At 40.6% G+C, this 13,511-nt stretch overlaps 1 protein-coding gene across 10 annotated transcripts in view; it reads left to right on the forward strand.

Moving 5' to 3' along the window:
- Positions 1 to 13,511, forward strand: part of EPS8 (epidermal growth factor receptor pathway substrate 8) — a 205,869-nt gene that overhangs the window by 131,092 nt on the left and 61,266 nt on the right. For all 10 annotated transcript variants that reach the window (XM_039545122.1, XM_039545152.1, XM_039545172.1 and 7 more), the window contains 3 exons: positions 8,883 to 8,950; positions 11,671 to 11,832; positions 12,034 to 12,183. In XM_039545122.1, the coding sequence (XP_039401056.1) occupies positions 8,883 to 8,950; positions 11,671 to 11,832; positions 12,034 to 12,183 (380 nt within the window). The remainder of the gene's footprint in view (positions 1 to 8,882; positions 8,951 to 11,670; positions 11,833 to 12,033; positions 12,184 to 13,511) is intronic.

The raw sequence follows: 13,511 nt of genomic DNA on the forward strand, positions 1-13,511 counted from the left end.
GAGTCTAAAACTTCTAGCTTCTTCAGGACACTTCAGTAAGCCATGTGTTTTTATATTTAAAAAGCAGTAATTATAATTGTGCTGCTGCTTAGATGGTGGGGATTAAATTGCTTGAGAATTTTCATAGTTTTCAGTACTTAATTTAAAGCAAAGTCTGGAAGGCTTTTAAAATGTACACTGTATAATTACAAGCTCCAAGAAGTCACAACCAGGTCAAGGGATTCATAGAGCTAGGCATGCTACAGATATGATAAATGGCTTAATATTTATATTTATATTTGTTAAAAATGTGTGTGCATCTGTCTCTCAAACCATAATTGATCCAAAAGGCCCAATCAGCATAATCCTTTTGGCCCTGTCCCTTATCCAAAAGGGCAGAAACCATTCTGAATCTGTCTAGCATGCCTGTAGACACACACCAGGAGAGTTACATGCATGTGCAGTCCCAGCAGTGCACAGTTGTCGCAACCCCTGTTTTGGTTGCCACCAGGCCTATCTCCATGGCTGCAGCACAGATAGAATAGCCCCATTAGTGAAAATATTCCTGCCCCCCCCGCCAGTGCACCTGTACATCTGGGCACATCTCACCTTTCAATTCCCTGCCATTACAGGGGCCTTGGGCATTGGTAGTACCTTGGTCTCTTCTGTTCTCTACCTGTGGCACACAGTTTCCTGAGAACTGAAATATTTTGACCTAACTAAAGTCTTTGGGCATAATATAGGGGTATCTGGATGAAATTTGATGGTCTGTGGTAAACAGGAGGTCAGACTGATCCAATGGTTTCTTCTAGCCTTATACTCTATGAAACTGCGAAAAATAAGTGAAGGGTGCGGGACAATGCTTTTATTCTTTCTGTGCACCAGCCCATATGGAGAGAAAGACACATGCACCATATACAGATTGCCCTGGGGGACTGAATAAGTATTCCTAAGCAGTGGAACACTAGACATTGGGATTCTTGATTTCTGTTTCTGGCTCTGTGAGCTGAATGTTTCTGTATGGTTACAGAAAGCATAGCTAAATGTAACATCGCTCCTGTCTGGCTCATCTGTTGGAATGGAGCCTGGGACCTCTATATGTAAAAAATAAAAGAAGAGCCTTTACCACTTGAGCTAAAGAACATGTGTCTTAGTATGAAAGTAATAGAAGAATCATAGACATCATATGTGGTCTAGCCACTAGAGGATGACACAGAGCCACACTGTTAATGTGGGTGGCATAAGCACCTAATTTGTCATGTTCCTTCTGAAAGACTGTTTGGCAAAGTGGTTGAGACTTGATGGTTATATTAGAGTCCTGGGTTCTGTCCATAGCTCCTCCTGAAGGGACCTTGTGCAAGCTCTTGCTTGTCTTACCCATGAAACTGAGTGATAGCTACCCCCTAAAGAATGAAACTTTGGTTCATAATATTTTTGTGCCCTTCACAACTTACTAACAGCAGTCAGTAAGTGAGCTGGGACTAGAACTCTGAGTCTTTGAGCTTGCAGTTGAATGTACTTTTCACTGGGTTCCAGGCCAGAGTGTAGGGGAGTCCCTCCCTCTTTCTTGTTTGCTTCCCCAAAATGGTATGAAGGCTATACTTTTTCCCATCATCACATGATTGTCTGCAGCAGGGGCAAAAATCACAATAGATTCCAGAGAGCTGACAACATTAATGGAGTTTCCAAAGGCACAGATAACTGTAAACAAGTCCTCATCAGAGGAAGAATTACAGTCCCATCTTAATCTGTGTCCTTATGTGTATTTGAGAAGATAGTAGCAGACAGGGGTTGAGCTAGGCATTCAGACACTGTGGTGATCAATGTAGTATAAGCACCTGTCTAGATTAGAATAGTGAATCTCCTAGCCAGTCAGAGAGCCCCACACTATGAGTAAAGTGGTACAAAGACTTTACCTTACCTCATGATTTGATTTTTAGATCTATGCTGTTATAATTCTTTTGATTAGACTTCTTCAGTAGTGGAGCATAATTAGATTGACTTAAATCTGTGTTTCTTTTTCTTACCATCATCAAAAAGTTATTGTAGGTAGCTATTGTTTTAGGCATTTCAACTGTTTAAATTACCTGTGGTGGTGGTGCTAAACTACATTTCTACAAGCTTAGTGTTTTGGATATGAACGTGATTTGAAAACAAAGACTATCAGATTAAATAGAATAAACTCTCTGGTTTTGACACTTGTATTAATTCTATCTGGCTGTGCCCGTTGTGGAGCCTTAATAACTCTCTTCATGCGTGGAGGGAACTGATGAGCTGGACCTAGGAAACAAGATGATTACAATGGAGAGTGAAAGCATAAAGGGAAAAGTGTTAACTTTCATTAAATCAACAACTTCCATAGTTCATTCTCAAGAGTCACCATGAGAAATATTCTTATTGAAATATCTTGCAATAGGCAGGCAAATGGCAAACACTTCAGTCTTGCTGTATGGCTGTCAAAATGATACTAGTGAATATTAATTAGATACTTTAATTTCCACATTTGGATTTCATTCCATTAGCACATCAGAGAATCGTAAGTATTTAGTCTTAGACAGAAAAACTGTGTGGCCTGAGCCTAAGAAATGTTGGTGTCAATCTTTTGGAGCTGCTGTAAGAGTTCCAAAAGTGTATTCATAGAAACAAGATAAATTTAATTTAAGGCTCTACTGAGTTTTATGTAACATTTAACCAAATATCTGGAAGTGGTATTAGGACCAAGCCAAATTAGAAGTAGAGAAGTGGATAGAGCAATAAGTAAAAACAATGAGAAGTCCTTGAGGCATCAACCTCAGCCTGGACCAGTCCACACAAGAGATCCACTTCCTGAACACTACAGTGCAAAGAAGCGATGGTCACATAACCACCCTATACTGGAAACCTACTGACCTCTTTACTTACCTATATGCCTCCAGCTTTCATCCAGACCACATCACGCGATCCATTGTCTACAGCCAAGCTCTAAGATACAACCGCATTTGCTCCAATCCCTCAGACAGAGACAAACACCTACAGGATCTCTATCAAGCATTCTTAAAACTACAATACCCACCTTCTGAAGTGAAGAAACAGATTGACAGAGCCAGAAGGGTACCCAGAAGTCATCTACTACAGGACAGGCCCAACAAAGAAAATAAAAGAACGCCACTAGCCGTCACCTTCAGCCCCCAACTAAAACCTCTCCAGCGCGTGATCAAGAATGTGCAACCTATCCTGAAGGATGATCCCTTACTCTCTCAGACCTTGGGAGACAGGCCAGTTCTCGCTTACAGACAGCCCACCAACTTGAAGCAAATACTACACCACACAACAAAACACTAACCCAGGAACCTATCCGTGCAACAAACCCCATTGCCCACTCTGTCCACATATCTATTCAAGGGACACCATCATAGGACCTAACCACATCAGCCACACCATCAGGGGTCCATTCACCTGCACATCTACCAATGTGATATGCCATCAATAATTTTTTTTTTTTACCAAGCTGCTAGTCCATCGCTAGCAGAATTAGTTTGGGTGTTTTTATAAATATTTTTTACTGTGTTAAATATGTATTGAATTAAAAAAGAATCACTTAAGGAAATGTTCAAACATTGAATTTGAAAGCCATGAAATTAATGGTAGATGTAAGTTAATGAAAAAGGAGAAAAGGGTTGTATCAAATAGCAGAAAATTCATACATCTTACAGACAGTCAAACATATTATTACATCATATAGTCATACTGGCTTCAAGAGTAGCTTTATGAGGAGGGTGATGCAGTAATCCAGTCTGGAGGTTACTATAGGAAAAACCATGAAAAAATTACATGTTGAAAAATTAATCCCTAACACTCACAAACGAAAGGTGGGTTTTGTTTGTTTTTTGTTTTTGTTTTTTTTTTTAAATGGGACAAACCCTCTGCATTATTTATCATCTTGATCTTGGTTCAGGGAAGATTTGGGCCAACATTTTCAAAAATAAGAGCCTGTTTTTTAAATCAAATTCCTAAAAGGATCTGATTGGAGAAATCTTGGAGGAATATCTGCAGTTCTCTTGAAATCAAAATATATTATGAATTTCACTGGATATTTTGTTTAAAAAAAGAAATCGGGAGGGGGGAAGTTCCTACAATGTTGGGACATCCTACTTTGACATTTTTGGAATGAGACATTTTAGTTTTTTGTTTTGAAATGACTTTTTATATAACATAATACAACATAAAAAGTTGACATCATAATAAGACTGTTATTGAAACAAAATGTTTTGGTCAACCCTAAACTATTTATTATTTTTATAATTTCCTTTATAGAGAACTTTGTAATTTTGGAGCAGGAGGGCCCTCTGATGCCCAGAAAAAAAGGGCATGAGATTAATTGCCCTATGAGGGAAGTACAAAAGAGAACGTTCCCTGTGTGGAAAAGTCTGATAATAGTGGAAGGGTATAACCTGGAACTGAGAAGGACAAGTACCAAAGGAGTGGAGTCTTGTGACAGGTTCTCAGAGTTGAGGTCCCTGTAAGGAGAGGCGGAGCTATTCTGCTGACTCACGCTAATTTATGCCAGAAGCCAGACCATATAGAGCACATTTGCTCCAATCCAGAATATAAAGCAGTTTGTGTAACCCTTTTTGAAGGGAAATGCAAACTAGGGTCAGGGATTAAAGGGTTTTATAGGCAGAACCCTAAAATGTAATAAGCAAAGCCCTAGGAGAGCATAGGCTGAAATTGATTTTTTCTACCGAAGTTACCAAAAAAGGAAAACCTCAGGAAATGGTTAATTCTGGACACTGTCTGCTCATGAGCCTCCTTTATAGCCTTTCCTTCAGTCAACCCATCCTGGGCAGTCCCTGAGACCTGGCTCTGAGGAAGATTGGATAATAAGCAGCTGAGTTGGCCATGTCAGGGAAGGGAGTGAAGCTTGCTAACCATTGAGTTTTAAATGTGTATTTGAAAAAATTGTTCTGCTAGAAATGACTACCAGTATTTAGGCTGAAATTGGGTTGTATATGTATTAGAAGCCAAATTTTGGAACAGTTCTAAGTGTACAATATATTTTCTGGCAGATATTTTCTCTAAAGGTTGAGAAGTCTCCGTGCAGTGATTGTTTCTGCTAATGTTTTTAACCATAATTGAGAGAATAAGTGTTACGTAAATCTTTGGGATCTGGTAGAATCTGTCTGATTTTGCCAGACAGATTTGAGCAAATTAGGATTATGTAATGCATGGTGGAAAATACTATAAGAGCACTTCTCCAATAGAATTCTTAATTTCTCCTTGTAATAGACCTTCATGCTTTCTACTTTTGCTTCTGGAATGTGTATTATATCTGTTATCTAGTGCCGTACAAAATCATCTGTGAGATAATCTTTGCTGGGTAACTGGCCTCCCAAATATTTTCTGCAGAGTGCCCCTCATAATTGAGATAGAGATCACTATCGGATGCTGCCAAACATCACACACATGTAGATATCTTAAAAAATTGTGAGGAAACGCTCCTGTATCTGTAATGATAGTAAAGACAGTTGAGTGATGAATATAGATATTCGTGACCTATGCTGACAATTCTCTGATTTTTATAAACAGCTTTTTTTGGTTCTGTTCTGAGTAGTGTGTATGCCCACACCAGTTGTTACTTAACTTTTTTATATATATAACAGTGTAAAAGTATTACCTTCCTGGGGCTGAAAACATTTCATGTGGCATCTTGTCTACCGAAAGTGCTATGCTGTTCTGTTGGATGGGGACATGTTCACTGCTGCTGCTATACAGTGCTTTTGGAGGCCCTATCTTTGCACTAAGGGGTGGGCAAACTACCGCTTGGGGGCCACATCCCGACCCTTCAGACATTTTAATCCGGCCCTTGAGCTCCCGCTGGAGAGCAGGGTCCGGGGCTTGCCCCACTCCACATGTGCCATGGCTCCCAGAAGCAGAGGAATGTCCCCGCCCGGCTTCTATGCGTAGGGGCAGCCAGGGGGCTCCACATGTTGCCCCCACGCCAAGTGTCACCCCTGCAGCTCCCATTGGCCAGAAACCACGGCCAATGGGAGCTGCAGGGGTGGCACCTGCGGATGGGGCAGTGGACAGAACTACCTGGACGCACCTCAGTGTAGGAGCCAGAGGGGGGAACATGCCGCTGCTTCTGGGAGCTGCTTGAGGTAAGCACCCCAACACCCTTCTGCGCCCCAAACCCTAGCCCTGATCCCCCTCCCATCCTCTGAACCCCTCGGTCCCAGCACAGAGCACCCTCCTGCATCCCAAACACCGCACCCCCAGCTGGGGCCCCCACCCTCCCCACACACCCCTGCCCCAGCCCGGAGCCCCCTCCTGCACCCTGAACTCCTCATTTCTGGCTGCACTCCCAACTGGAGCCCTCACTCCCTCCCACATCCCAACTCCCAATTTCATGATCATTCATGGCCCGCCATACAATTTACATACCCAGATGTGGCCCTCGGGCCAAAATGTTTGCCCACCCCTGCACTGAGACTAAGGTGTTTAGCAGTTGTGCACACTAAAGATCATAGGCCACCTTTTGGAAGAGTTGCATGTTGGCCTGTTATGACCTTAAATGAAATGCAGTGTAACCACCATGCAAGCCAGTGTTTCTTTAATGTATAAGTATAATAGAGGCATATATTTTAATATTTTATATTAATATTTTAATTTTACAAATTTTATAGCAGATGTAAAATTCCTTGTCCTGGTTTAATTTGATGAAAGCAGAAACGTTAATCTATTTAGCCTTCTGTTTGAAAAAGCCCAGTGGGTCAAGCTTTCAGTAAATCAGAACGTGCAGTGGTTTTTCTACATGTCCTCTTTCCTGTTGCACGACATCCAATTTATTCATTTACAGCTAGTAAGTTAAGACTGTTGCCCTGTCATCTTTGGGATGGAAATAATTATAGCTGTTGGGTTAAACCAGACATTGCTTTTTAATTCCCTTGTTTTGTTAGGAACAGATGGACTTTACTTCTTCAGATCTTCGTCCAAACAAAAAAAGAAAGGTAGCAAATGAAATAGAAATGGTTTATTGAGTGTCTTTTGAGGTGCGTGTTTGTGGTGGTGTTTTTTTTAAACACTTCTGAAAATAAGTAATATGCTGCAAAAGCAAAAATATTAGTAACAGTTAAATTAAAGCATTAAATGCCAAGGACATTTTTATTTGTGTTTCTAAGTAATTAAATTAGAGCAGATGATGGGGATTTTTTTTACAGTATGCCCTTGTGCACCATCCTAAATGCATCTTCTGGTAATCCACAGTAGTCTGGTATTTGGTTGATTGTACTGCAGACTAATCTCACTAAAGCAAACTGAATAACTGTTGTAAGTTAATTGCCCCTGGGTGACTCTGTTTCAGTAAGCAACGCTGGTCTTCTGGGAAGAATGACAGCAAGCTACCAAGAGTTCTCTGTAACTACTGCCTTCTATGAGATGCGCAGACACAATGAAACTATGGGCCTGTACTTCCTGCTAACTATCACCTGCTAAGCAATATCCCACTGAAATCATGGGAGTTGAGTGTACTTCACTTCTTGCAACATAGGCGTCCTCCGTTATTAAACCCACACTCCATCTGACTTGAAATACCCATGTAAAGAAACACGATTTGGGAAGGCCCTTTGTTTTACATTGGTCTAAGACCTCAATGGGTATCAGTCTCTTCTGCTGTACAGCCCTCCCAAAAGATCTGTATAATTTATAGACCCTAAAGTCTTAAATAACTATTCAACCCAAACCTGCCATCATTTTTAGTAGCTGAAGTAGTGCTTTGATGTAGTTAGCTCTTGGAGACTATTAACACAACAGCACGCTTCATTTTTCACAAATACACAAGTTGTCTCTCTGGTGAAATTGATATACACTGTACATAATCAGTTTTTCTCAGCTTGAAACCCAGTTCATCAAAATGCTCATTTATCTCATCTTAAGGCAGAAAAATTGATTATTTAAAAAAACAAAAATACTGGAAACTAAATCCTGAAAACCTTACCCTGTCAGGTCTCCTATTAACTTCACTTGGAACTTTGCCCGAGAAAGGAAAGAAATATTAGGCCCTTCAGTGATTAAGGGTAAAGGTTTCAAATATTACATTGAGAATATTTTTGTATTAAATTAAGATGATGCTTTTTTTTCATTGATTATGACTTTGTAAAGTGTATTATTTTTTCCCCACTGGCATAAAATAGACCCAGCATGATATTTCTGATTTTGCAGCGTTATATAACAGTCAGAAAAATATAAGATATTTCTTTTAGAGTAATTCAGTGTGGCAGTTCTGTACTGCATCTTCGGCATTTGTCCTTTCTCAGCATATTTCTACACCAGTAATTCATTTATTTTGAATATTTGGGAAGAAAGAAAGAAAGGCAAATCACATTTGTGTGTGGGGTTTTTTTTAATAATTTCTACAATATTCAGTTTCAAGTCCCTGATATTTAAGATATTGATTAGGACTTTTTTCTGCTTATTCCTGGGGTTTTTTAGCTATAGAGTAGTAATTTATAACAAGGCACACTTGGTTTCAGAGTACATTAATACATATACGAAAAGTCCCAAGCCAGTTTTGCTAGCTACATAAGTGAGAAGTCAAAGATTTAATATTCAAACTTTACAATACATTATTTTCAAACAATACTTAAAATGCCAATAACCTGCTGTGTTCTGAGTTGTTGTGTTGAGTCTAGCTTTTTGTTTGCCTCCTACTGGCTTTTTTTCATGGTATTGTTCATGTGGATATATTTTGTGCTCAGGGCTACAATGAGGTGAAGGCTTTTCCTTTTGAGTATGATAAGTAACAGCTTTTCTTTTTCTACCTTTGTATAAAAATATTGTGGGGTATCTGAGACCTTTTTAAAAGATATAAGCTTCTGCACAACATGGAAGCAGGTGAATAATTATTCCTCTTTATTATTATTTTTTAGAGCAAAGGAAGAGTTATGCACGGGACAGTGCCAGCAGCATATCCGAAACGTCACAGTATCATGTGGAGGTAAGACTGAGATTTCCAATTGGAAAAATAGCAAATACCCGGACACAATTTTTAGGGTAAAATGCAAGGTCTAATTTACTCTTTCTAGTACAGTTCTACATAATATGCAATGATTTGTTTCCCACCAAGCAGTGTCCATAGATTGGAAGACATATACATCATCTAAAATGTTTTGCCAGGCAAATGTCACTTTTAGTATAATATACATTTGATTATGTCTTGGATCCTGCAGCTAGACCACAATGGGCTACAATTGTGTCAGATTTTATGAGAAAAGCAGGATTGCCTGCAGTTACTATTTGGCAGGGGGAAGGGATGTGTCTATGCAAAATCTAGGTGCCTCAGGGAGTGATGTTGATAATTCAATAGGTGATGTGCTTTTCTCCTTGAGCTTGTTGCCTTCTAGTCCTCAGGCACAGTGTTGAGATGATCTGTGTCACTGAAGCTCCATGTTGGATGATATGGAAAATGGAGGCTTTGATAAAATATCATCATCATCATCATCATCAGAGAGCTCAGACTGCTATTCGCAACAGCAGGGGTCTTAACGTCAGGGCTGGCTACATTCTGTTATGGTTAATTACGTTCTGCCTACCAAATTCCCCCTACTTTGCAATGCAGAGTTTCTCTTGCTTCCTGTCCTAAACTGCTGAGCAGAATTACTGTATATTGATGTCATGTTCTACCCCAGGAGTAAATCCATTTAAATTCTGCAGGGGAGCAAGCATAGGTGCCGACTTCCCCTCTTTCCTGTGGGTGCTCGACCCCCCCCCCCCCGGCCCCACCCCCACTCCAACCCTTCAGTGGGGCCCTGCTCCACCTCTTCCAACCTCTGCCCCCTCCCTGCCCCTATTCCAACCAGGGCCGGCTACAGGCACCAGCCCAGCAAGCAGCTGCTTGGGGCAGCCAACAGTGAGGGGTGGCACATCTGGGTCTTCGGCGGCAATTCGGTGGCGGGTCCCTCTCTCCCTCTGAGTGAAGGACCAGCCGCTGAATTGCCGCCGAAGACTGAAGCGGCGGCGGTAGAGCTCCCGCAGATTGCGATCACGGCTTTTTTTTTTTTTTTTTTTTTTTTTTGCTGCTTGGGGCGGCAAAAACCCTGGAGCCAGCCCTGATTCCAACTCCTTCCCCAAATCCCCACCCCGGCCCCGCCTCTTCCCTGCTTCCTCTCCTGACCGAGCCATATTCCCGCTCCTCCCCATCCCTCCTAGAGCGTGCTAATGCTGCCGAGGCAGCTGGGTGGGAAACTCTGGGAGGTAGGCGGAGGAGTGGGGATGCGGCGCGCTCAGGTGGGGAGGAGGAGGTGCGATGGGAGTGGAGGGGAGCTTGGTTGTCAGTGGGTGCTGCAGCCACTAATTTTTCCCCCTGAGTGCTTCAGCCTTGGAGCACCCATGGAGTCGGCGCCTATGGAAGCAAGTCCTGGATGCTCACATATTGTTTATAAAGCACTTTATGATCCTTTGTCGTATAAGACAATTTAAAATATAAGACATCATATTACAGCCTTATTCTGATACGACAGTAGACGTTCTGTTGTGTAACCAAGCAGCACTGTTGTGGGACTAAATTAGGTCCTGCCAATGCCATCAATCCACAGTTCTTCATTGTTCAGCTTTAAATTCAGAACCTGTGTAAGTTGTTACATGTTTGATGGTTCTCAGCATCATCTTACATTCTATTGCTCAGATCGCCTTCACAATCTGCCTGCAAAGAAATACTTATGTTGCTTTTGACTTTGTATAGTTTTGTCTACTTTAGAAATTAAAGTTAGGCATTGGTACTCTATTGGCATAAAGATTACTGCATGTATTTGGAATGCAAGCGTTGCCATGTGAACAATGAGTATAATCTCGTTACTAACTTTTATTTTGCCTTTTGAGTTGTTTAAATTCCCTTTCATTTCTGTGTTAATATTATTTGGTCTTATGCAGCTGCCATATCCACTGTCTTGGTTACACAGTTAATAGGTATACCATTCTGTGTATTTGATGCACTGTTGACATGTTAGAAAAGAAATGTAGCAAAATCATAACTGCAAGGAAATTGGATGGATCCGGAACAATGGCAGTGAGATATTTCATTCACAGGCCACTGGTTAAAAATAAAATACATGCCAGGCTGGTAGTGAACAAAAGTGATACCATAAAATATTTGTTTGGTAGTCTATATGAAATGCGTGGCCCATCTATCTAGAAGAAACAAATGTTTCTATGAGAAACAAATGAACCACATATCATTGCTATTAGTATGCTAGTTGTCAGCTTTAACAGAAATATGAGGACCTTCCAGGTCAGGGTTGAGGCAAATTAACAGAGTATAGGTCAGCTTCCTGTTGTGCTGCTGCCTGTTTCACTTTCCAGAGGTGCCAGGCTGCTACTTGTCATGCATGGTAAATTAATGTTCTGAGAGATTTTTTTTTTTTTTAAATCCTGATAGTGATGCCTGAAAAATGTCAAAATATCCAAGGTAGTTTAACTACTAACAGAATGATAGAGGATAATAAATTGTAGGTTATAGTAGTCAGTTGATTTCTTTAAGTGACATTATGGAATAAAAAATCCTAGCTTATCATCAATGGGATGTGTCATGTATAAAGGCACTCTTTTTTAAATGCATGGCTTGTCATCCTGTTTCACTACAGTTTAAATACTACAGACATTTGGTTTTGGAAAATGAGTTTTAATGCATGTGCATTTATTTACGCATGTATCGATCATCAGCACTTGACCACTTTTGTTTTGGACCGGAAAGAGGCTATGATAACAGTGGATGATGGAATAAGAAAGCTGAAATTGCTGGATGCCAAGGGCAAAGTGTGGACCCAAGATATGATTCTTCAAGTGGATGATAAAGCTGTCAGTCTGGTGGACTTAGAATCAAAGGTAGGGTTTGTAAATGGCATTCTCATTTTCAGAAGGAAGAAGAAGGGAATCGGTGGGGAAAAGAGTGTCTGAAGAGTTTTTTATATTATTTTAATTACTGCTTTATTATTGTTTGGATGAAATTGCAGCAGCATTTCAGAGAGCAAGACTCTGAATTTTTGGTAACCAGAAATGTGTAATTTTTTCCCTCCCCCGCTGCAGAATGAACTGGAGAATTTTCCTTTGAGCACAATTCAACATTGCCAAGCTGTGATGAACACGTGCAATTATGATTCTATTCTTGCACTAGTTTGCAAAGAACCAGCCCAAAACAAGCCAGATCTTCATCTTTTCCAATGCGATGAGGTTAAGGTAAGGCAATAATAGGGACCCATTGCAGATTACTTGAATTTTGTAATGTTGTGAATTGACAGTGAGGAGGAAAATCAATTATACCAATATAACAATGAGGAAGAGAGATAGGATAAGCCAGCAATATTTTAGAGTAAAGAAAATTGTTAAAAGTACTTGACTTTATTTCTGGGATTGTACATCTCAATTTCGGTATGTTCAGTAATATAATTTGTACTGCATCTTCAAATTCTGATAAGTAATTTCATGGAACTTTTTAATTTTATTTCATAGTAGTTTTAGTCACCATATTGTATCCTTTTTTTAAAATAACACTAATCACATGGTGGAGTTTCTTCAAATAAACATTTGGAATGGTTCCAGCAATAGTGATGTGAAGATGACTGGAGTTAGTTGTGTGGCCAGTGGCATGCTGACAGATCTACTTCTGTTGGTTTTTGCGGCATCTCCACTAGGGGGATTCTGCCAGCATAGCTAAGCTGGCAAAGGCTCTGTAGTGCAGACAAGCTCTGAGATTATATACATTCAGTTTTCAGTTAGTGGTGAAGTTCATACTGAAGGATGTTCCCTGCCCATCTCATTTTTTTCCTAACCTTTTAATTGCAATCCCTATTGGTATGTCTACACTGCAGTGTAAACTCAGTATCAGGCCTAACCCCCCTTTCACCTACACACATCATGATAACCCAGGGCTCGGATCCAGGGTCCCAGGATCTTGTTAGGGTGGCAGGTATGAGCCTGACTCAAGCCCCACTGGACTTGTACTCGGGGAGACTACAAAAAGTATTCCACAATCCTTTGTCCTCTGGACAGCCAATTTTAGTGGACAATCAAGTTTTCACATGCTACACTATGGACAAAGGGCTAGAGTGGCTACATTTTGGATACAAGGAATTCTGGGATATGAATGGTTGGACTCAGGCCCACATAAGGCAGTGTAGATGCTGGAGCCGCCCTGGGTTCAACCATTCCCTTTCTTATCTTTAGTGCTGTTGCTATTTGTTTGATGTGCAATGCCTTTCACTAACATGCTTGAGAAAACTTAACATAATACCATCATCATGTAGGAAAGAAGAAATCATTTGCTCTGGCAGTAATTGTTGACTTGAAATAATTACAACTGTTCAGGCACATGTCAGCTTAAATGACACATATACCAGAAAGACAACTTGGGTGAGATAATATCTTTTATTAGACCCACTTCGGTTGGTGAGAGAGACAAACTTTTGAACTTCAGAATCCTTCAGCTCTGACCTTTCACAAGCAGAAGTTGCTCATCCACCTCGTCTCTCTAATATCCTGGGGCCAACTTGGCTACAACAACACTG

Source organism: Mauremys reevesii, linkage group 1 (assembly GCF_016161935.1).
Source record: "Mauremys reevesii isolate NIE-2019 linkage group 1, ASM1616193v1, whole genome shotgun sequence".
Classification (NCBI taxonomy): domain Eukaryota; kingdom Metazoa; phylum Chordata; order Testudines; family Geoemydidae; genus Mauremys; species Mauremys reevesii.